Source organism: Cupressus sempervirens, chromosome 10 (genome assembly GCF_028749045.1).
Source record: "Cupressus sempervirens isolate cs-2001-9-10 chromosome 10, ASM2874904v1, whole genome shotgun sequence".
Taxonomy (NCBI): domain Eukaryota; kingdom Viridiplantae; phylum Streptophyta; class Pinopsida; order Cupressales; family Cupressaceae; genus Cupressus; species Cupressus sempervirens.
The window spans coordinates 978,572,167-978,598,537 of record NC_143127.1 but is presented as its reverse complement, the minus strand read 5'-3'; the positions used below and the strand labels follow the sequence as shown (position 1 = coordinate 978,598,537).

Sequence of the window (26,371 nt, the reverse complement as noted above, 5' to 3'; positions counted from 1 at the left end):
ATACTATGAGGTGTAGTATTGAGACATCATGTGCAGATATTTTCCCTGGTAGGCATCATGAGACTTGATCCCAATACACATACCAATGAAAATATTGGTATGGTGAATATCTTATGGATGATATTCTTGTATATACCATACTTTGGTGATACCATAAGGTAACATCTAAATAATGGATCTATGGTGTTATTCTTCATCACACCATTTTCTATAATATCATATTGAGATGATATTTCTCTCTCCATTCCTCAAGAGCGCAGTGTGTTGACCTAATAAACAATCCTCCCTAGCTAAGAGGGAGTGTTAATGTTCTAGCTTTAATCGGATTGATTTGATCAAGAGATAAATTGTTGTGGTAATTAGTTAATCATTATTATCTCAGATTAATAATCATGAGATAATTTGTATATACATACACACAAATATATATATAGAGAGAGAGATATATACACATTTATATTATGTCTACATTATCTAATGATTATTAAATAAGTGATTAGTAAACTATATTGAAAACTGATTGAATCAATTACCTGTGTATGACATTGGATGAAGATATCGATCAATATACGGGTCATATTATTCACCACTATTGGTATTACAAACTAATTAATAAATGCAGATCGCTTAATGTTGTCAGCCGACTGGATGGTTCTGCATGTTTTTGTAGCCGACGGGTAAATAGTTTGTAGCGGACATAATGTTTGTGCCCGGCGGACTCCTTCGGGAAGGTTCGGTAGATAGTATTTATATCCCGTCTGGGATCATTGTAAATTATCATCTATCTTCTATCATTGATCTTATCTTATGAAGCATAATGTAATGTCTGGCATATGCAAATATAATTTTGCTATTTTGTTCCATTGTCTGTATGCGTTGATTTCTTTACCAATACGGTAAACAAACGTGAATCGACATCTATGTATAGTTATGAATCAATGCTAATTAGAAGATGGGATATGTCCCATGTAGAGACATGTCCCTACGTGGCTTGTGCCAAGTAGATACATGCCTCTATTAATATGTATAAATTCTCACTAGATCGCTGCACTTGATAACATACAGAAATCACAGGCAGTATTATTCAAGTTGCAGCAATCAAATATTATATGCAATTATATTAAAAGTTCAAAATCACTTACAAATTGATAGTGTAACTTACTAGTCAAAATCTACAGAAACAATATTGCAGCAGTTCTATCAACAAGGAGAAAGCATAAGTAGAGAGAGAGTATATATAAAAAAAGGTATTATTAATTGAAATTATTTCCTTAACACGAAAAAGATGCTCATGAAGGGTGGCACATACATGGCCAGGTTTTTATTTACTTGCTGCCTCTTTCAAAAAAATTCATTTGTTGGTGTATTACAAAATTTATAATTATAATTTATGTTTAATTGTAAATATTGTATGCAAACTCTATAGCTTCCGAGTTCTTTAACTCACTGGATTTAAAGTACATACTGCTTTAACTATTCAACTAAGTGCAACCAATTGAGTGCAAAAAAAAGCTAAGGGTTTGGCCTTTAAGTGCTCCAATTGCATGTCGTGTCACATAAGAGACCACATTACAGTGTAGGGGTAACAAGGAATTGTTATCTAACTCCTAAGCGTGCCAATTCAGATGCTACAATTGCATAGCTTGTCAAAGTCTCTATAGACGAGGCAACTTCTAAATTTGCCATGGCTAGTGGGAGCGATGTTGCAACTAAATGTGGTTCAAATGGAATTGAACTAATGAAGAGCAATGTGAAAAATTATTAAATATTGATTGTAATTTTCATTTTATATTGACATTTGGCAAATCATTGAATTATAAATTATGAATTTATGAGTATTTTCTTTTTGAAATTATGAGGTATTTAAATATATATCATTCATCAAAACTTATGACTCATGAGTATGAGTATTACTAGTTTTATATTTTATAGTTTTAATTAATCTCATATACATGCATATATAAATCGAATAATATATTTATAAAGACATATATAAGTAATAATATGAGTATTACTAGTTTTATATTTTATAGTTTTATATGAGTAATAATATATATATATATATATACCATAGTAACACGAGGACACGTCCCCACTATTTTTGGGGGCCGCACCCAAGACGAGGATGCACCCAATGTGAGGGGACGACGTTCCTGCATCCCCAACGACGCCACCAAATCGCTGTTGGGAGGAGGACGTCCCCATTGGGAACTTGGGGGACAGGGACACATCTCTCGACCAAGCTAGGGACAGTTAGCCATCCCCCATTTTTTGACTTAAAAAACTACAAAATAAAAATAATTTAAAAAGTTTTGTTATAATGTTTTTTAATGTTTGCTAACCCTAGGGTATGTGGGGCCCATCTAGAAGTTGAAATCCCATTAAGTCTCTTTGTTTTCTCATTTCTATTCATTTCATGGTTTTCTAATTTTTGCAATAGTAGCAAGAAGAAGAGTGAAGAGCTCATAGAAGGGTGATTATTTGAGTGAAGAGAGTGTATGGAAGGCAAAAAAGAGTAAGAAGGAGCAAGAAGAAGAGGAGAAGCAAGATTTTTCAGCTTGTTCAAGAGATTTGTGAAGCGAAAGGCAGGGTTTGTAGTGGTTTTTTAATTTTATTTTCTGATTTTTCAAGTCAAAATCATTGTTTTTTGTTTCTAGTTTGTAGCTTTTAGTTCTTAGTTGAATTTCATTTCTAGATTTTAGTAAACGTTTCTTGTTTCATTTCCAATTTTTTTTGCTTAAATTTTACTTTTAAAATAGTGATTTTGAAGAAGGGCATAGGCTGAAAGCATGTATTTATTTTATATTTTTATCATTTTGTGAAATGCAGTGTGAAAATGAGCTCCCAAGGTTATGACTCAAGTGGCTCAAATCACAGTGATGATGAGATGGATTTAGAGGCCCATTCTAATAGCAGCCAAGAAGATTCGCATGATGAAGAGAATGAAAAAATAGATGCAGAATCAACAGATAATTGGCCACCCGGTCCACCAACTACAGATTGACCCTCCACTCTTTTGACCACTCTTTTGACAAAGTGGGTTAGGGGTAGTTATGACTCTAAATCTCCTCTCAAACAATTTGCAACAAGGATAACTGCACGGACAAATGCAGGAGGTGGTAGAAGGAAGTGGAAATGTAGCATTTGTAAGAAAAAATGGTTTGGGAGCATCACTAGAGTGAATGCAAATTTCCTCTTTTGGACAGGAAAAGGTGTGGGTGCATAAAAGTTCTTGATGAAAGCAAAAACTTGCATTACAAAATTGAGTTCACCAATCTTTGGGGTGTTCCAGATGACTTGGGCATTGAGGTACCTACCACCTTGACTAATAGGCAACATGTTCAGAGTCTTCAGTAGGCTTATGAGCAGGGGCAGCCTCGGGTCCTTCTACATCCAGTGTTATGCCTGAAGCACAGTCCAACAAGGGGAAAAGAAAGGTATTGTTTGAAAATAACCCCAATGTTGATTTATTTAATGCCTGCCTAATAGATGAGATAGAGGAGGCCATTGGTAGATTATTTTTTTCCAATGGCATACCTCTTCATGTCACACGGTCTTCTTATTATAAGGAGATGATGTAACAAGTGACAAGGGGAGGAGGACCATTTGTGCCACCAGGTGAGCACAAATTGCAGACTATAATCTTGCATAAAGAGTATGCCAAGACTGCTTTAGAGAAGGAGAAGTTGAGGCCTGTTTGGGAGGAGTATGGTTGTAGCATCATCATGGATGGTTGGATAGACATTAGGAACTGTCCACTCATCAATATCATCATTACATGCACAAAGGGACCATTTTTTCCTAGGGCTATTGATTGTTCAGGGCATCAAAAGGATGTTGATTTTCAATTTCATATACTTCGGGATGCTATTGAGAAGGTTGGGCCAGAAAATGTGGTCCAAGTAGTGACAAATGCAACACCTGTGCATAGAGTTGCAAGTAGACTTGTTGAGATAGCTTACAGACATATTTGGTGGATTCCATGTTGCGTGCATGCCATGAACAATGCACTGAAGGACATGGGGAAGATTCCCTCGATTAAGGAAGTAGCGAGTGATGCTAAAGAAGTGTAGATGTTTATCTACAATCACCACACATCACATGCCCTTTTCAGGAGCTTCGCAAGGAAGCAGTTCATGAAACCAGTTGAGACTCGATATGCATCCTACATTCTTTTGGAGAGAATGATTGCTTTACAGGAGTCATTACAACTCATGGTTATGATGAATGAGTGGAATCGGTGGGATGGGTCCAAGACAGAGCAGGGGTTGAGGGTGAAGGAGATAGTTAAGAGCGATGTATTTTGGAGTGATGCAAAATAATTGTTTCTTTCATCACCCAGTTTTCAAGGTCATCAAATATAAGGATGCGGATGCAGCTACTCTTGGAGAGGTGTACAAGTGCATTGATGCTATGCTTGGCCAGGTAAGGGAAGTTGTGCGAGAGAGGGACCTGAGTTTAGCATTTTACACCGAGCACATTCAGCCTATTATTCAACATAGATGCGACAGCCTCAACACTTCCTTACATATGGCTGCTTATGCAGTGAATCTAAAGTGGTACATGCCTAGGCCTGGGAGAGTTACACCATTGAATGATGATGAGGTAATCAAAATCTATTATAAATTTTGAATTTGGTACACTTTCACTTGAAAGTTAGAAGTTAGTACATTTGCACTTATGAATATTTAATTTGTTAATTTGTTCATTTTAAAATTAGAATTTCAGGTGAAGGGAGGATTCTTCAAGTGCATTGATAGGATGTATTACATTTAGACAGTAAGGAAGGTTCACACTGAGTGGACCAAATTTGCTACTCTTAGGGGCTATCCAGCTAAAGTAAAGGCCGACATAAAAACAATGGCACAAGAGAATCCTATTTTGTGGTGGAATTGTCATGGACCCAAATCAACAACTACCACACTAGCCATCTGTCTCCTATCTTATGTTTCATGTTCTTCAACTTTAGAACCTTTAATTTTCACTTTCAAATTTCAATTTCACTTTGTAAGGAAACTTGCAACCAAAAAATATTACCGTTTCCACATAACTCATATTAGATCTGAAATAAATGTGCAATTAAAATCCACATGCAAGAGAATAGACAACATACCCACAAAAATGTGACACAAGATATATCCTGAGAAATCCTCATTGAGGGAAAAAACCCAACCTCCAAAAGTATCCATTACCATGTAATAATGTATTATTTAGCAATAAACCATTGCAATACAACTATGGAAGCCTTCGAAGCCATAGCTACAACCAAGCAATCTATGTGAACAAGCATGAATCTACACATCCCATGCCATGTTTCCAACCTTCAGAAGTGCTCCCTTGGCTAACCTATCAAGCCTTATCTTGCTTGACTTTCTTTTTGCATTTTTCCCCTTCTTGTTTTATCTTTACAACTACCTTGTGGTTGCTTATATAGTAGTAAGTCCCACAAAACCACCAAGTGGTATTACATAAACCATGCGCTACCTAACCCATTGACCCCACATTTAATATTGGACATTTAATTCGTTTCCCCAATATCAAATAACTACATCAAATATTATCACAATGTTACAATACAACTCATTAAGTACATCCCATGGGAATTGATACATGTTGCACGTCCATCTAGGTGCTCCTAGGTGCAACAGTACATAACTAAATAAAATAATACAATATAAAAAATATTATGCAATGTGTGCAACTCACATAATCTCAACAATCTCCCACTTGTTGTATACATTGCATAGGGTCAATCCGTAGCCACATAAATGAATAAGGAAACAATCCCTCATAGCACATCCACCATCATGGATCAAAGTACAACATGTGCTCCATCTTGGTATCCACAACAAAATCAAAGTATCCAACATCTCAAACATGAATGATCCCACCTCCTATTATGCCACTACCACTAAACATACATAGAAGCCATCCAAAGATAAAGTTGCCCAACCTATCACATAAGAATCATAAAATCTTGTACCAACTAAAATGCCAAGCACAAACGCCTAATCGAAAGGCAATCACATGTATCTGTAGTTATCAAATACCCATAGCTGAAATAGCACCCACAAGTGCCAACCTACCCAACTATCCATACCTCCAAAGGTATACCAAGTGAATCTCACATCATCAACTTATCCAGTCTGTAACCTGCAATCACAAGCCTCAAGAGTAATACTTGCCACATATATACCAAGAAGCTTCCATTGCAAAAGATAATGTCAAATTTGTAACCAATCCACTCACAACATCTCATAGAAGTGAATCCATGTAGTATTCAAGACATCCACAACACAAACCAATAACCTGCAAGAACAACTCTCATAACAAGTCTCCAATGGTCTCCCAAGTTCGCCACGACTAACCAAGGAAAGAGAGAAATGAACAACCATACCATCTCTCACATGATATACCTGAACACAAACCTGATCACAAGCTCTAACCAATCCCAAATCCAATGTAAGTGCAACCAAATATCCAAGAATATAACCAAGACCAAAGAGAAACCTTGCAAATCATAACTTGTATCATGTCCTTCTACACACACCTATAGATGTAAACTGTGCAAGTCCATGGAGTCTGAATACTTCTCTAAAAAATAGTTCATCTATTTGATGTGCCAATGACTCGGTGCTAATTGGAAAGAAATGAGCATATTTGGTGAGCCTGTCCACTACTACATATATACTATTCTTCCCTTGAACTTTGGGTAAGCCGGTTATGAAATCCATCAAAATACTTTCCCATTTCTGATTAAGAATGGGTAATGGTTGTAGTAGTCCTGCAAGATGTGTGTTTCGCCTTACTTTATTGACATGTCATGCATTCTTGTACATATTTCTGGACATCCTTCTTCAAACCTTTCCATGAAAATTTCTCTCTTATCTATTTATATGTTTTGAAATATCCTTGATGGTAGGACAAAGGGTTATCGTGATACTCTTTTAAGATTGTGTTTTTAATCCTTGACTGAAGGATTAGAAACCCTCCTCAATAAAATATATTTTCATCCCAAATTTTGAAATCTTCATTTGGAATTTTTCCTTCTAATATTTCACTAGCTTCCGAGTTTTTTGCATATTCAGCAATAAAATCTCCTTTCCAATCGCCTGAAGTATTAGTAACCATATTGAGGTGGGGGCATCGAGATAGAGCATCTGCAAGTTTGTTATTCACCCCTTTAACATATTCTATGTCAAAATCATATGCTTGAATTCTGCTTACCCACTTTTGTTGTCGATCATTAAGGTCTTTTTGGCTCAAGAAGAAATGTAAGTTGTTATGAATTGTCTTAACAATGAACTTCCTAGAAACCAGAGACTGTCAAAATTTGGCTAAAGCATGCATTATGGCCAGCATTTCTTTATCATATATGGAATAGTGTTTTTCCGCTTTTGTGAATTTGCAACTCTCAAATGCTATGGGGATGCTTCCTTTGCATGAGGACTACTCCAATCCTTCCCTTGATGCATCACATTGTAATTCAAAAGGCATCATTAAATGAGGTATGGATAAAATAGGACATGAACTCATAGTTTCTTTTTATTTCTCAAATGCTTGTTGAGCCTTCTCATTCCATGAGAAAGCACCTTTCTTAGTTAAGTCAGTGAGAGGGGCTGCAATCTTAGAGAACCCTTTTACAAATCGTCAGTAATAAATGCATAAGTAGGGTTTTTGGCTTTGGCCATTCTTTAATAGCTTTGATCTATACTTTGCCAGCCGGTTGCTATCAAAGGCCTAACAGAACTACAGCACGACTGAAAGAGAAGCGTTGGGAATGGTCTATGTTGTGCAAAAATTCCGTCATTATTTGCTCGCTACACCGTTTGCGTTCTATGTTGATCACCAGGCCCTGTTGTACATGATTAATAAACTTGTCATCCAAGGGAGGATCAGCAGATGGCTACTCCTGTTGCAGGAATTCACTTTCAAAATCATTGTTCGGCCAGGAAAGAAACATGTCAGTGCTGACCACTTGTTGCGGATCAAAACAGGGGAACCAGCGGAGGGTGTGAATGACGACTTCCCTGACGCGCAGCTGTTTCAAATTGGGTTACTGCCAGAATGGTACAGGAGTATTGGCGAGTACCTGTCAACAGGACAATTTCCCACTGGGATGTCACCAAATGATAGGCGCAAGTTGATAATCAGGAGTCGCACGTTTCAATTGATCAATGGATTGCTCTACAAAATGGGGCCGAATCATATTCTTCAGCGGTGTGTGTTGGAAGAGGAGATACCGCAGGTGTTAAAAGAAGCACATGAGGGTCTCGCAGGAGGACACATGGGGCCCGACACCACTGCACGGAAGATATTGCTCGCAGGTCTCTGGTGGCCAACGGTGTACAATAACGCGTGGGAATGGGTCGTCGGATGTGACACTTGCTAACGGGCCGGGAAGCCGCTGAAGAGAGATTTCATGCCACTTCACGCCTCACATGCGCAGGAACTTTTTGAGCGATGGGGATTAGATTTTATTGGACCACTGAGGGTCAGCAAGACTCGACGGTGCTGGTACATCATTGTTGCAATGGAGTACCTAACCAAGTGGGTGGAGGCACGTGCGTTACCAGATAACTCGGCCGTCAGCACTGCGAAATTTATTTATGAACAGATCATTACCAGGTATGGAATCCCGATACAATTAACAAGTGATAGGGGAGGTCATTTTGTTAATCATGTCATCTGCTTGCTCACCACCCAATTCAAGATTTATCATTCATTGTCAAGTCTGTATTATCCAAGAGCAAACGGATAGGCCGAGGCTACCAATAAAATCCTAGTATCCATCATCTACAAATCCTGTGCGGTTGAAGGTGTTGATTGGGAGGAAAACTTACCCACCGCCCTGTGGGCTTACTGCACGGCGTACAAGGTGACGACAGGGCACACACCATTCCAGTTAATGTTTGGATAGGAAGCGGTAGTCCCAGCGGAATTCATGATCTCGAGCCTGCGAATAGCATTGGAAAACAAGTTGGATGATGACGGAAGCTTACAAGAGCGGTTAAACAATCTAAATAAGCTGGAGGAGAAGCAATTGCTGGTACAGTGGGCGACAGAAGTGGCACAGAACAGACGCAAGGTCTGGCATGATAAGCATTTGAAACGTAGCAAATTCCAGCAGGGACATTTAGTATTGAAGTATGATGGTCGCAATGAAATCAAGCCGGAAAAATTTAAGGTGCGGTGGGTTGGACCATACCAGATCCGAGAGGTTGGCGACAATGGAACGATCAAACTATCAACGTTGGATAGACAGGAGGTGCCTCAGTCAGTTAACGGATCTAAATTGAAAATATACCACGCAAGAAGGATGTCATCGTTGCCCAGTGCTCATATGAATCCTCCATCGTCGTCATTAAAGGACTGTGAGACGGCGATGCCAACTGGAGGTACCTGACGCCAACTGGAGGTACCTCTGTAATTTAATTTGAAAAATAAAATAAAAAAATAAATAATTTAAATTTAAAAAAAAAAAAAAAAAAATTTGATTAAAAAAAAACGAGCCCCGCAGGCAGAGTCTGTCCGTGGGTGAAAAAAAGTCCCGCGGGCAGAGTCTGTCCGCAGGTGAAAAAAAAGCCCCGCGGGCAGAGTTTGTCCGCAGGTGGAAAAAGTCCACGGGCATTAAAAAGAGAAGTCTCGCGGGAAACAAAACCTCTAAGTCATCGGCCACGGACTTCTATTAAACCTTTTTGTTTTCTTTTCATCTTTTGCTCCCCATGGGAAAGGAAAACGAAACTGCCTAGTGCTGTCAACTCCCTCCTCCGGCCTGTCTTGTCCGCGGAAGCAGTTTGGAGGGCTGCTAAAAAAACAAAACCCATGTCGTTCTTTTGGGATATGCCAGCATTGCGAACCCTGTTCTTCTCGCAACCACCAGTCCACCATTCACAAGGAGTTTAGTCGAAAAGAGTTTCAGCAGGTGAAATCTTGTGACAGAACCGGAGGAAGCATTGAATGAACTTCGCGGGAAATTGAGAGTGGTGTGAGTGTAAAGATGCAAGTTTCGGCAGAATCTGAGTTGGTTTTTAGGATGCCCTGCAGGTGTTTGGGCTTGTTTTCCCGACAAATTGGTTTGGATGATTTACTGCAAAGTTTACTTTGCAGATGAGTGAGAAAATTGTGAGGTGTCCGATCTTGCTATATATACACTCGGGTTGTAATTTATGGACGGACAAGTGTATAGATTTTGTGGAGTGATAATGGTGACTGAGAGTCCTGTAAAGATGTTTCCTGGTCATCTTTGCTCTGTCGAATGAAATACTTTTGTGCATGACTGTTACCTCTGTACGCATTCTTGTAATCATATAGTTCCATCGGACTGGAGCGAAGTTGTTCTGCGAATGAGAACAGTCGGCATTGATGGACGTGTTCCTCTTTGATATTTTCATAAGTGGAGGCGTCTCTATGGAGGATGCAAAAGCATAATTGGTAGTCTCGAGTCGTATCACTGGAAATTTGAATCGCATTGCTGAAGGAAGCAAAGGGGGAACTACCTACGTGTAAGCAGCAAGAGCTCAGAGTTTTGTGAGGTGTGGAAAAAATTGCAAGAGTTAAGATTCCTTCCACGGGAAGGGTATACCCAGCATATTCCTTTGCCTCTTCTGCGAGGTGGAAGTTGTTCTTGTAACAGACAGAGGAACCTTCTATAAAGGGAGATAAGCGGTTATTTCATGGAATCGGCAGGCAAGCAGAAGCCGTGGAAGAGTCAGTTGGCAACAAATATGGAAAACAATTCAAGAGTTTTGGCATCGGGGATTCGAGTTGTAGGCCCCTCAAGTTCTAGTAGCAAGAAGCAGAAGACCAAGGAGGAGCTTATTTATCTCACCGTCCAGTTTGAGAGTCTCAATGGCAGCGAATGTCGGAGGTGGTGGCAGGAGACCTCAGAGGCAAACCAGATTAAACAGATTTTGATGCGGGCACAAGTTCATTGGGCCATCCAGCTTCCCATCTTCTCCATCCGGTTGTTCGAATCAGTATTGCGCACCATGATAAAGACATATAACACCCGGAGCAAAACAAGTACATTCCTGTACAAGAAGCAGTAGATGACGGTGTCCTTTAAACCTAGAGATTTCACTAGGGTTTTCGGCATCCCTGGCCCCAAAGGGAGGAAAGTAGAAATCAAGAACCATAAACTCTCACGGGAACGAAAGGAGCATTGGATAGATCTAGTGTGTCGGGACCTTACACCCGTGGAGCGGGAGGAAGCGGTTCAGGGGTCAAAGTGCAGAGGGCTTCGCAGGGACTTTATTCGGGAGGGTCACTGGCAGTGTATCATGGACGTCATCAAGAGCAGGTTTATAGGTGCCACTCGAGCTTCAGATATAGCATTGCCGCAAATTGTGTTTATGAATGGCATCATGCAGGGAGTGGTATATGATTGGGCCTCAGTCCTGGCTGATAGGATGGAGGAGTTTATGACCCTTCAACAGCGAACATTTTTTATGCCGCACCATGCCATCGGGCTGTTTCTGAAGGCTGCAGCTAGCCAGATTCCACTGGATGATTTTGAGGCTCCTCCAAGGGGCAATTTGGCAGACGGGGAGCCCCCATATTCTATTGGCGACACTTGGATATAGGAGGATCAGCAGCAGGCCACAAGAAAGTACTCCGCGGACTGGATGCTTCCGGAGAGACAGATAGCGGACGAGAGGGCACTTCGATGAGTGACAGGGCTGAGTCCGTGGAAGAAGAGGAGAGCACTTCGGCGGAAGTTGGTAGTGAGGCAGCGGGTAGTGGGCCCACATTGTTTACCCCTCCTCAGCTGTCAACTTTGGCGCATTTGACTACCTTTCTGACAGTCATTCGGCCGTTTGGCCAGTGCCATGCACCGGTCCTCATGACTCCTCCAGCGGAGGCCGATGTCCCACGGACAATGATGGAGATGGTCCTTCAGACAACGATAGATGTTGTCCCTCGGACAGTCACCGAGATATTGCCGACAGTTGTAGCCGAGGTGGTTCTAGTTGTACCAGCGGAGAAAGTTTCACAACTAGATGTTACTGTCGTAGTCTCACAGAGAGCACAGTTGCCACCGCCGGAGCCTAAACCTCAGGTTCGGTTGGATGTGATTGATTGTGATGCAGTTGTCACTGTTTCGTCATCTTTGTTAGCTGAGGCCGAATCAGCCCAGCCAATACCGGAGGAGAACATGGAGCTTGCGCAGTCAGACCAACCGGAGGTGATGGATAGAGCTAATGTGTTTTTGAGGCAGTAATTCCGACTCACTCCGGCGAAGTGGGGTCCGTCCATTCAGTCTCCTAAGCGTTCAGGAACATTACCGGCAGTACCAGAGCCTCAGCTTCAGGAGGAGGGAATGCCACATGCCGTGGTTGCGCCGACAATAAAGGAGGCAGCACTAGATGTGGGCATGGCTCCCGCTGATGAAAAGGAGCATAGTGATGTGGAATGGTCATTGGAGGACTTCGCCAAGGAGGATTATGGGTCGGATGAGGACTGGTGTTGGGATTACCTCAGAACTATGAAGTCTGCATTGAAGAAGGGACACGATGTGGCAATTCAGGCTCTGACTCGGCCGAGAGAGTGGCATTTGATTCGAGCATATATTGGTGGGGTTTGTCCTCGACGATTTCAGACTTGTTTTGTAGACAGGGGTTGGCCGGCGGTGGAGACAGATTGGGCTACTGAACCGGAGTTGGGACCCAGTTACACCCCTTTGATGAAGCTGGCACATGAGATTGTGGGATTGTACAAGGATGTTTACTATGGTTGTTGGCGTGCAGAGGCAGACAGGGTTGCAGCAGAGAAATCATTGGCAGCTGAGAGTGAGGCTAGAAAGAAGCTAGCCGCCGATTTGGCTGACCAGCAGGTAGCATGGGCCGCAGAGCGGGCGGCACTATTGTCAAATATGGCAGCAGCGGTGCAGGAGAGGTACGTGGCTAGGCAAGGTACAGAGGCGGCGGTCTGAGATAAGGATGCGGCTGAGCATGACATGCAATTAGCTAGGAGGCAGGCTATGGATGTCGTGCTTCTTCTAAAGGAGGTCGTCGAGGTCAATTCTCAAATTCAAACAGATCTCCGCATCAGAACAGAGCAAGTGTATGAGTTACGTCGCCAGCAACACTCTTCTGGGATGCCCCCTTCTCTCTAGTATTTCTTCTATTGTCTGTAAGTTGTCTCCTAATTTTTTTAGTCGTCAGGAGACGACTGTTCTTTTTGGGGGGGATGGTGTCAGCCGACTGGATGGTCCCGGCGGTGTTTCTGTAGCCGACAGATTGACTGTTGTCGGTGTTTTGTATTTTGTAGCCAACGGGTAAATAGTTTGTAGCGGACATAATGGTTGTGGCCGACGGACTCCTTCAGGAAGGTTCGGCGGATAGTATTTATATCCCATCTAGGATCATTGTAAAGCATCATCATCTATCCTATCTTATGAAGCATAATGTATGTCTGGCATATGCGAATATAATTCTGCTATTCTGTTCCATTGTCTGTATGCATTGATTCCTTTATCAATACGGTAAACACATTTACCCCTTCTGCATTGATTTTATGCCCCAAGTAGAGGACTTCATTTAGCCCAAACTCACATTTTGAAATTTTGGCATATAATGACTATGTTTCTAAAATATTTAGGACTTCAATATGTTGCAAATGTTCTTCACAAGTTTTTCTATAAATGAGTATGTCATTGTAATATCCCCCTAATAATGGAATTTAATTATAATAGTCAAAATAAAAATATATAAACACTTCAAAATCGTAAGAGACAATAATTATAATATAGCAAAGTTATTAGTAAGAGACTATGATAACTATAAGGTACTTAAATATATTGATGGTTATTATATATATATATATATATATATATATATAAGACATGAAATAAACATAATGGATAATATTGAATAATATTATTACATTTCATAGATACTCAATCTAATATAACTAACCATTAGTATATAATATAACAATCAAAGAGTCACATCCCCTCGATGAAGGGACATGAACAAGTTCAGGCCCATGTATATAACAAGGATGGTAAAAGAGGAGAGGTGGAGGAGAATGGAAAGATATTGATTGAAACCTATCTAACGCAGACAACCAGATATCATAAGGATTGAACATTAAAAACATAAGAAGATAATAATCTCAGCACCAAATAAATAAGAAGGAACATAGTCGGGAGGTCGGATATGGAGAAAGCCACATGAGCTGGGGAAGCCACAGAGAAGGCAAAAAGAAATAAAGTCCTTGACAATCAAATACCAATATATCTATATTAAGGTGAAAGTTATTCAATGAAATTTCTGAACCAATAAACTCCCAGTCATCGCACAACAGAATAAGAAGAAGATAAAATACTTACAGATATTATGGACGTGATTGGGCAGGAAAATAAATAACGAGTATAGATCCGGCACAGACTATGTAATCCTATGTAAGATTTAATAAGTCATATTGAGTATTGAAGGTACATCAAGTAGTATATACATAGGCCTCCCTAATCGAATAGAAATTATAGCAAGACAAAATACAAATCTCCATCGTCAGATCAAAGAGAAGACATCATCGAAGATCAGAGAAAAAATGAATTCTATCACTTCTAATATGAGCGGACAGAACTAGCATCATCACAGTTGTAAGGTATATCAAATATGATTATGATTGGGAGTTATAAAGTCACAGGGAAAAGGAAAAGAACAAGTCTGAGAAAGAGACAAAATTGGATAACTACGCTATACACAAATACCTTGATCAAGAGCAAACAACAATTCAAACCAGGAATAGAAACAGAAAGCATCAAAATTACTTCAAAACTATACATGGTGATTGGAGGAACAAGCAATGATTCAAGGAGAAGGGAACTTGATAAGGACTAAGGCAATGTCAACCTAACAAGCCCTCTAAGTAGAAACAATAAGACCTAAACGATAACCAAACATAGACTTCAGTTAAGTGGTAAAAGATATAGTGAGAAAAAGACTTCAGAGACCAAATTCATACTCAGTAGATACACCTACAAGATGTGTTGCAGTAAGCCACAGTTTATTAATATCTAAAGATAGAGGACTATATACATTGAAGGGCCATACATGGTTGCAGACTTGAAGGGGAATGTAATATTTAATATATACAAACTTAACATACCCAGTGTAGAGAATGATTACCGATTATATATATAAGAGAACTTTATAATTCCTATAGAGACCAAGTTAATCTTGGTAGAGGGCATCCAACTAGTACAGAAGAAATGTTGAGTTCCTATAAAGAGAACTTAGAGATTAAAGGGCATTCGTAATTGAATGTTAGAATTTCAAATGGGAATCCTAGAGAGAGATTTGTAGAGAATCTTTTAGAGACAATATATATTGTAGTGGTCAAACATATGCATATGTTAGAGACAAGAGACTTGGTAGGGGTGGGATCTCTACCAAGTAGTGTTACCAGAGATCCCAAAGAGGCCCAAGGGAGAAGCTCTTTCTATGATAATTACCTAGTTGAGAAAAAATTCTCCCCAAAGGATTAGGTGGCTAGAGAAAGGATCTTTCCCGAAGGATTAGGAAGGGTAGCTAGGGTAGTATTTAGATTAGTATTTACTTAAATCCAATATTGTTAATATGTTTTGCATATAATTTTCGATATTGTACTGACAAATGGTTGCAGGTTACAGCATTCGAAACTAATCGGAAAGTGGGGACATCACAATCATCAAAGAATATGAGGAGAAACCATCTTGATTGCTGCTTAAAAATATGGTTCATACATGATTGGAAGGTGGTTGGAGCCTTTGTGAGGGAAAAAGGGAGTACTAGAATTTGAAATGCCCATAATGGCATCTAAATGTTGTTTTTGGGACATCTTCCTCCCTCATTCTGATTTGGTGATATCTAGAGCGTAGATCAATTTTTGAAAAATACCAAGCACCATGTAATTTGTCCATCAACTCATCTATCCTAAGAATTGGATATCTATTCTTGAAGTTTTCTTGTTTAATGCCCTATGATCAATGCACATTCTCAAAGTTCCATCCTTTTTCTTGACGAGAACTACTGAGGATACAAATGGGTTGCTGTTGGGTTGAATATGTCCCATTTCCAATAATTCCTTAATAGTTTTTTCAATTTCCTATTTGTATTTACGAGGGTATCTGTAAGGGGTGGTTATAACTAGTTTGGCTTCTTCTTCTAATTCTATGGAATGCTCAAAGAATTTTTTGGGTGGTAGACCTGGAGGGATATCATCAAAGATCTTTTTGTGTTGTTTTCAGATGGGACGTATATCAGCATGTATCATTAGTTCATCAATGGATGATTTATCTAGAAACATACATTCAACTATCCATTCTTCTTGATTGTGTCTAAGGATATGCTCTATTCTATTGCAAGACACTACTTTGGGGGATCCATCAAGTATCCCTTTTAAAGTTATATCTTTTCCTTCATGCTTGAAACATACTTCCAGATTGGAGTTATTGATAATGAAACGCCTTAGTGTGATTACTTGGAGTAATTTCTAATTGGGGAATTATCTCCATGCATTGATCAATAGTACCATTTCCCATTATCATCTTGAAACCCTTTGATTTTAAAGTTTTTAACCTTCTCTTTGCTACTAGGTCCTTGCTGATGAAATTGAGAGAGGCTTCTGAATCTAATAATGCAATCACTTTTTGTCCTTTTAATGTTCCTTTGACACAAAAACGCCTCTGTCCACCTTCTTGGGTGACCACTGCTAATGTCCCAATTTCCTTCTCATCCACCTTTATTCTTTTATTTGGTGCTTCATCCTCACTTGGTTCTTCTATTCTATGTAGTTGTCCTCTTTTACATTGGTGGTCTCGTGGCCAAGGTTCTTTACATTTAAAACACAACCTTTTTTAGATAATTCATCCCTATTCTTAATTGCTTCTTTACCTTGACATCGGTGCCCTGGATTCCATTGTTCTTTGCAAAAGTAACATATTTTAACTTTATTTTCCCTTCTTGATCCTTCTTGCTTATTTGGAGTTTTTGGAGGGTAAGTTCTAATTCTTTCTTTGGATACATTAGTTTCCACTTTCCTAGCCTTTTGGATGGCTTCTTCCATTGTTTGAGGTTCTAAAGGATTAACTATTGTTTTAATAGAATCTTTTAGGCTTTCAACAAATAAGTATGTAAACCTTCTTTAGAATAAGTCAAGGACCATGAGTGAGAGTTTTTGAAACTCATTCGCAAACTCTTCTATTGTTCTCTGCTGTTTTAAATGGGTTACTTCTTTGAAGTACCATTCAAGTTCAATTTGATCAAATCGTTTGATAAGCTTTTGACAGAATTCTTGGTAAGAAGATGGCCTAGAGAAAGGAGTCCATTGTGTCACCATTCATGTGTTGTCCCCTCTAAGTGGAGTATGCCAAATTGAAGGGCATCTTCTTCGGTCATCAGACTAAGAGTAAAATAGGTGTTCAGTTTTTGGAGCCATGCATGGGCTGTCATTTTTCTTGATCCGTCAAAATTTGGTAGTATCACTTTATTCACCTTGTGTTTAAGATCTCCATTTATATGTCTTCTTGTTCTTTTAGGGGCCTCATGTTTATGACCCTCACAAAATTCTACAAATGCTACGAGTTCCCTAATTTTGAGTTCAAAGCTTGCATAGGCTCTTGCATTATCTACTATGCTATTGGTGGGTTGGTCTATTCCTTCTTCTTCCATTGGTATTTCTTTCCTTGGTAAGAAGGGTGATCTTGGGATTCGAGAAGATGACGATTCGTTCATATTTGGTTCATTAGAACTTATGCATCTTCCATGGGAAGTGTTATTCTTGAGGTTATTAATAGAATTCCTCATATTTTGCAAAGCGTTTAGAAGGGCTTGATTGGATTTATCTAATCTTTGAACTTCACTCATGAGAGTTTTGATTAGTATGTTCCATGAAAGTTCTTAATTCATTGGCCATTTCATTCATGGTAGTCTTCTTAGTTCTTCTCTTGCAAGTTTGCATGAAATGTTGTTCATAGGTTGGCAAGATCAATGCTCCGATACCACTAAAGTGTCCCTTGTTCTGGTTGACTATACCTCAACAACTAGCTAGCTGATGAACCAGCAACATGTGTTAGTATTCCAATAAAGATAGCTATAATTTGATAAGAATTTAAATGCCAGAATAAAATCCTAACTTCTAATTAATTTCTTCTTGAGGAGAGGTTGTGATCAAGTGCTTAGTTCCTGGGGGAGTGCTTCCTAGGGCTCCAAATATTTAGAACAGCTCTCCATTAAGCACTATCTTCTCACTATATTCCTCCCTTCAAGATCTTAAGGGTAATCGATATTGATCTACCCATCCTTCCTAGAAGAGGTTTCCCTCATTCTAGGCCTCATGGATAACTTATGGGGTATATCCATCCTTTCATATGCATATGATTAATTCCTTCAATATACTAACCTTTAGGGATACTCAATCCATGTCTTGCCTCTTTGATACTTTATTACGTAAAATCCCTCGAAGACCTTAGATCTTTGTCTGTATTCACAATGATTATGACGAATTTACCTCGAGCTCTTGGCTAATGAGAGGAGGGATGTGAATTAATATCTTTAACAATGTTCCCTTACTGTAGAATGGTGGAGTATATTCTCATGTTTGTATTGTCTTTGGGTTCAACTTGTATTCTTCGACTAGTTTTCTAATTGGATTGTGGATTGATAATCACCAATTTGTATTTCTTCTATTATAATCGCCTATCTATGTTGATGAAGCCTTGACTTACGTTTAAGCAAACTGTTACTATTGTAAATGAGTTATACGTTGTTCTGGCTAACAACCCTGAGTTCCCCACTCTGCAACCTCCTTGTATTGCTTTTCTTACTGAGGTTAATGGTTATGTGACACGATGATAGTTCCTTTGCCTTATACGTTACTTCCAAATGAGTTTAACGAATTTCCTCCTTGTATTTCTCTTTATCGATGGCGATATTCCTAAGGCTCGTGGTTGCTTGAAATTGTATTAATATTGCTTGCTATTTGACCTGGATGTCTAGTTGGCTAAAGGTGTACAAATATCAATCCTCCATAATGTCTCTTTGTCGAGTACTAGGATGGTGTATGATTCCCTATAATATTCTATCGTTTCCAAGATGTCGCTGCCTATAATCCCTTTCGGCTAGTTTGCTTTCAGTTTGTCGATGATACCTTATGACTACTTAGCGATATCGGTAATAATAATCAATTCAATCACTATTTAATTATGATCAAAATAAATTACAACTCTCAAGGTTTGAAATTAATAAATTATTATGATCATTTCAATAAATTATATGAATTTTGTTATTACTAATATTTTTGATTAATTAAATTATTTATTTTACCCTACTTCTCAGGGGTCATTACACCAAAGGCGCCCTCATAGGTTGATGAGGATGCAGATACTTTTGATGTAGGGTTGGTTAGTATTCCTCTCACGAATCTTACTGTTGAAGAGGTCGAGAGTTTGGAGGATGACTTTGTTGAGCCTGAGCCTCAAGTTGACATTGATGATTAGAGGCCTCTAGGCAGCCTCTACTACATTTTGGCGGCTCTTGGGCCTTTAGTACTTGATATTTTGTCTTTTTGTTTTTGTAGTTTGTACTTGAGACTTGGATATTATCATATTTGTCATTTAAAGTTTGAAAGTTGAAACATTGAACATTGAACATTGTGATCATATCATGGTTGTTGCTTGATGTAATTAAGTTTATGATGCCATTTGAATCTTCAATCTTTGATTATTTAAGTTACTTACAATTCCGGCCCAATCAGAATTAGTATATCCGTGTAACTCCAAGCTGGTATTCTCATATTTAAGTTCATACACAATAGTGCCTTGAAGGTACCTTAATATATGCTTCAAAGCAACAAGATGTATTTCACGAGGTTCACACATGAACTGACTTAATGCATTCACAACATAGTAGTTATTAGGTTGAGTATTCGCAAGATAAATCAAAGACCCAATTATTTGTCTGTATAAAGTGGGATCAACTAGTGTGGATTCAGCACTTGCTTCCTTTAGCTTGTGTAAGTTGGTTTCCATAGGTATTGACATAGGTCAACAATTCCACATTCCAAATCTTTTCAGAATATTGACAGTATACTTGTTTTGATGTAGGAAGATATTTGTAGACTTCTGACAAACTTCCAATCCAAGTAAGTAATGAAGAATCCCTAAGTCCTTCATGTCAAATTCAGAAGTCAAATCTTTCTTACACTGATTAATGAGATGGTCTTCTCCTGTAACCAAAAGGTCATCCGCATAAAGAATTAGAATCAACATATCACCTTTAGTTACTTTTAAGTAAAGATTTGGATCAACATCATTCTTGGTGAATCCAAGACTTGAAAGATATTTATCAATCCTTTCATACCAGGCTCGAGGAGCCTGTTTGAGTCCATATAGAGCCCTTTTCAATTTACATACATAGGAGGCAACATCATGAGTCACAAATCCTTCTAGTTGTTCCAAGTATACTTCTTCCTCAATTGTTCCTTTTATAAAAGCAGTTTTTACATCCATTTGATGAATTTTCCAACCTTTAGCTGCTGCAATGGCTATTACAATTCTAACTGAGGTATACCTGGCAACTAGTGCAAAAGTTTCTTCAAAGTCGATTCCTTCCTTTTGAGAGAATCCTTTGGGCACAAAACGAGCTTTATGTTTTTCAATGCTACCATCTGCAGCATACTTAACTTTGAAGAGCCATTTGAATAAAACAACGGATTTTCCTTTAGGTCTAGGAACTATATCCCAAACATCATTTTTTAGTATGGATTGATACTCTTCCACCATTGCATCTTTCCAAACTTGATGTTTAAGTGCTCTCAAAGTATTAGAAGGTTCAGAGTTTGGAATCTTACACATGAATGCATTGTATGTTAATTTTCAAGGTCTTCTGCTTTCTCTGAATGTCCCTAAAGGTGCTGCAAATTCATCTCCTTGCTCTATAATTTTCCTTGCCCAAAGTGGTATTTTAGAATTATTATCAAGACTCTTTTCTTGAGTGTCTGGAAGGATCTCATTTTCATTTGAAGTCTCTTCAGGGTACTCCCTCTGAATCTCAAGAGCAAGAGCCTCTTCTAGGGAACAAGATAAGTCATTTGTATCTAGTTCATCTAAAATTTTGGCTCTTTTAAAAGCAATATCTTCTTCAAAGATGACATCTTTGTTGAGTCCTATTTGTTTCTGTTCAGGTATGTAGATTTGCAGCCTTTAACTGTTTCACTAAAACCAATAAGAATTTATTTTCTTTCGGTAGGTTCTAGCTTTGTCCTTTTCTCCTTAGATACATGAACATACACAAGACATCCAAATATTAAATGGCTAATGTCAGGTTTCATTCCTGAAAATGCTTCTTCAAGAGTTTTGTTGTCCAAATGTGAGTGAGGACATCTATTCTAAATATAAATTGTTGTATTAGATGCTTCAGCCTAAAATGACATACTCAAGTTTTGATCATATATCATAGCCCTAGCAGCTTCTACAATGGTTATATTTTTTCTTTCAACAACTCCATTTTGTTGAGGATTGTAGAGAACTGTAAACTCTCTCTTAATCCTAGCAAGTTTGCCGAATTCTTTAAATATTTTAGAAGTGTATTCTTTCACATTATCTGTTCTTAGAACTTTAATTTTCTTTTCTGAGGAGTTTTCAATGATAGTTTTGAATTATTTAAATTTAGAAAGAATCTCTTCAGATTCTTTGCACTTAAGGAAGTGTATATCCATGTCTTCCTTGAAAAATCATCAACAAATATCACATAATACAAGAACCCTCCTATGGATGGTGTGGACATGGGTCCACATAGGTCAGAGTGCACTAGCTCTAACACATCTTAGTTTTGCTCAAACTACGAGGAAATGACTTTCTAGTGTTTTTCCCCAAGGCACAACCTTTGCAAGATTCATTGTGAATTTGACTTAATTTGGACATTCCAATTACCAACTTCTCCATAGATGTTAGAGCACAAAAGTTGATATGACCTAATCTTCTATGTCAAATTTCATTTGAATCTGAAGTCTCATGAATAAGTGCAAGATTTGTCTTAGTGCAAAGCTCATATAATAGTCCTTGTCGAACTCCTATTGTTTGAGCCTTCTCTATAGTTGAATTCTTAGCCTATGCTAGCACTTTGCCTTCCATGAAAGTAATTCTATAACCATCATCTTCAAGTGCTGATATATATATTAAATTCCTTTTAATACCTGGTACACATAGAACTCCAAAAAGCTGAATAGATTTTCCAAATTTTAATTTGATGGTGCAAGTCCCAATTCCTTTTACGGAATGTGCAGAATCATCTCCAATTGTAACTTCATCTATTTCTAATTGCATGCTTTCTAGGTTATCTTGATATCTAGTGATGTGTCTCAAAGATCCACTATCAATTATCCAAGTGTTGGACTCGGTTGATATTTGACTAGACAAGGCAGAGTAAAAGGCATATTTTTCATAATCTTGACCTTCGATTGATTTATCAATTTTGGCAAATGATGCTTGAAGTTTTGATCGATTAGGACAATTTAGTGCATAATGTCCATATTGATCACATCTAAAACATTGAGTTTTGGACAAGTCTTTCTTCTGTTTTGACTGTCCTTTTCCATAAAAGTTTCTTTTCCTTTTGGTGTTCTTCTTCTTACCCTTCTTATGAGAGTTAATGTTAAGGACATGAATGTCTTCATCTAAAGTTTTATGTTTTCCTTTAATCATTAATGTTGACTCTTCTTGAAGACAATCAGATCTTAATCAATCTAGTTTTGGGATTTTAGATCTTGCATTTATACCTTCTACAAAGGACTCCCAAGAATTTGGTAGTCCTCCTAACCCTATTAGGGATAATTCTTGGTTGTCAATCTCATAACTAACTACAGATAATTGATCTCTCAATTCTGTGATTCTCATGAAGAAGGCATTTACTGTTTCTCCTTTATTCATGCTGATATTATTCATTTGTCTTTTAAGAGCAAGTTTTCTAACAGTGTTATTTACTATGAATGCATTTTCAAGAGCTTTAAACATGCGATATGTCGTTGCATGTTTTGCCACAATAGGCACTATGTGATCTTGAACGGCATCCACGATTATCTTCATGGCCTTCTCATTATTCTCGATCCATAGAGTTTTCTTTGGATCATCTTTAAGATCTTCCTTTTCTTCTTTTACAAAGGAATCTAATTTGTTCTCTTTTAATAACATCATTATACGAAGTTTCCAGGATTCAAGTTATTAGCACTTGTAAGGTGGTGTTCGAATCTTAACATGTTTATCATCTTGAAGAGTAATGAGAGACAGCAACTTAATGTAAAATCTGATCTCTTAAACTTAATAAGATCTCTCCTTAACAAGGCTCTAATACCATGTAAAGTTTCTTACCAAATTTCAATGTAAGGCTGACTGATGCACAATTTTGATTGCAGATTTGAACACTGATGTCAATGAATTTGAATTGCTCCCGAATCTGTATAAGTTAGTGCAAAAATAACAAAGATAACAAAGATGTTCTTTAACTTGAGATGCTATTAATCCTTGATATACTTGCATTAATTAATTCTGATGCCTTGTTATGTCGGCAGCTCGAGTATACATATTACATGGAGGGGTGTGAGGGTGAATGGGCATGTCTCCAAATGAAGACATGACCATTCACTGTCATACTGGTTCAATGTTTGTTTATCATACCCGATTATAATTAGACTTAACATAAGTCTTAAACATGTATAACTGATCATAATGAACTCGATTCATATGCAGCCCAATATTTATATAGATCGATAACGATCTTTAAATCAGAGGAATCAGAATAAGTTTTGATCATGGCTGAGATGTGATCTCAGAATATATATATATATATATATATATATATATATAACAGTATGTACATCATACTGGTATACATATATACAAATGCATACATAGATCTGATCAGTCATTGTCAGACCAAAGCTACATGCTTTAACAACTCCTTCCACATCAAAGTGTCATATATAACAGTGCATAATACCTAGAATTTTAAAATTAGTGTATAATATAAATCAAATACTTGTTTGCATCAGAATCCATGGAGCAGGGTGGCAGAGCTTGGGTTTATATCGGAGCTGCAATTTATAAAAAATTCATCAGCTGCTTCAGCACTATCTCACACAGCCCACATGGTTTAGAAGTTTGAGGCCCTTTCAAATTTGGTTGATGACAACCATTGCTCCACCCACTCCTCTATTTAGGTTTTTCAGAGCCATTAATAATTAGGAGCAAAAACCTTATCCATGTCTTCGTAGCCACATCATTTGGTGATTTTATTTGGATATAAAATAGCTATGTCACTACTCATTTTCTAATATCATAGAAATTCAAAAGAGATACCGATTACCAACTAAAAGAAAAATGAAAAGAATTAGAGGAGCTAAGACTAAATGTTATATGCCACTCCTTCTTCATGTTGCACGGTGATAAAGATTATGCTCAACTTGATACTGAAAAGTACTGAATATAAATTCCTAAGACTGAATCTGAACTAGCGGTATTCGATCTACAAAAGGCAGAACATTTATTGATTTTTTTTAGTGTCTTCTATCTTGTGATTGGTCATTATATATATGGTAACCAAGAGGCATGTTAAGGGAAGACGTGTATGTTCAGTTATAAGTCTCATTGAAGAGGCACAAAGACTTTACTTAATTAACCAAAAGATCCGAGTGTCTATCGGGTGTGATTAGACACCAAATGAATTTATAATAGGCCCTATGATTATCGGGCACGCTAATATGTTAAGGTGATTTCATGCTAAGCGATAATCATCTACAGCCTCTGATCTGTTATGTGAAGTGGACCATTCACTCGATCCATACTGAAGCACACAAGATTGATAATGATCAGGGATAAGCATCTATAATCAGATTTTCATACTCGGTCTGTTCAATTTAATACAAGGATGATCTCAAAAGAAGAGTACGGTAGGATAATTTAATGTCTATGTACATGTGTGTATGTATGTATATCAGTTCACATCGTGAACTGATATTCGTACATGCACACACATATGCATACGGTTTGCCAGTAGATTTGTCCTTGAATTGTGACCGACGCTATCATGTCTTAATACGCGAATGGAAGTTCCAACCCACATTTGAAACCCAAAAAAGAACAAAATAAAAAGCTCGCTAAACAATCCTGCGGGTTCCTGCTTTGAAATACTCTGGTTTTCGACAAATCAAATAGAAATCGACCCAAAAGTCACATCATTTCAGCTGACTGGCCCAAAGTTACCTATATCTGGGAACTAAAAAGATCAGAAAAAATGAGCAAGCAAATGAAGTGATGAAGAGGCACCTCGAGTACCATCCCTAAAAGCCTTGGCAACACGCAGGGGAGTCTTCTTCAGCCCATCTCTGTTTACATCTTCGCCCAATCCCTGCAACAACACCTCCACCGCTGCAATGATGGTACAGAGCGAATCCGCCTCATTTGCATTGCTGTCATCCTCACATTCCTCAACGCATACATCCGCTTCCGCCTCCGCATCCACATGCCCACAAATCACACTTTCCAATCCTGAGTTCTTCAGGCTGCCCATTGGCAAGCACACGGGCACCTTCATTACACAACCCTTGTGTTTATGGGCAACTAATAGATGGAATGAGTGAATGCACGAGATTAGGGATTATAAAGTGAGGTCCCAACTTTGGGACGAACTGTCATTCGACATGCCCACCGTTAAACGTAATGATAATTTATCAACGCTGGAACAAGATTATGCATTAGTTAATACTACTTTTTGTCTGTTTGAATAATTGAGCTGATCTTTCGTTACCTATAAAAGCATAATTCGGAGGACGCCCAAATCGGATTTAGGCCGCTCAAAGGCTACGGAGAAAATCAAGGATTCGGTTGTTGTGTCTGGACCACTCATGGAGAGAATTCAAATTCCCTTGACGGGAAATAAAGGCAATGTTGGTGATGGAAGTAGCTGAGCCGCCATGGGCACTCATGGGCCTGCCCCACCCGTGGAGGTTGGAGAAAACAAATGGTTGGTTACAGGCAAGGATGAGAAACGTGAGGTTTTTATTGCAAGGAGTTTATATCCTGCCAAACAATATATGGAAGACTGAATTATTAGTCAAATAAAGAGGACATAATCCCGAGATTGTCAAACAGAGAAGATGACAAAATCCCGAGATTTCCCAATGTGTACAAATTTAGGGAATTTTTATGTTATTATTGTTGTACTTACTTATGCAATGCACACATTCACTTTTTTCCACATTTGAATTAATTTCTACTAATCATTTCTAACTACTTTTTTTTAACTGAAATGTTTATAAGGTTTTGCTACATGATTGGTTCAAATAGGTTTTTTCGTTTTTTTTCTAATTTTTTAATAAATATTAAAAATAA

General features: G+C 38.2%; 1 protein-coding gene across 3 annotated transcripts in view; it reads right to left on the bottom strand.

The window, feature by feature from the left end:
• LOC149537244 (GTP cyclohydrolase 1-like) overlaps positions 1-26,073 on the bottom strand; it is a 47,632-nt gene extending 21,559 nt beyond the window's left edge. For 2 of the 3 annotated variants that reach the window (XM_089807471.1, XM_089807473.1), the window contains exon 1: positions 25,307-26,073. In XM_089807471.1, coding sequence (XP_089663597.1) covers positions 25,307-25,574 — 268 coding nt within the window. In that variant the 5' untranslated portion in view covers positions 25,575-26,073. The remainder of the gene's footprint in view (positions 1-25,306) is intronic. The other variant, XM_089807472.1, reaches the window with a different exon arrangement.
• Positions 26,074-26,371: the final 298 nt, after the last annotated feature.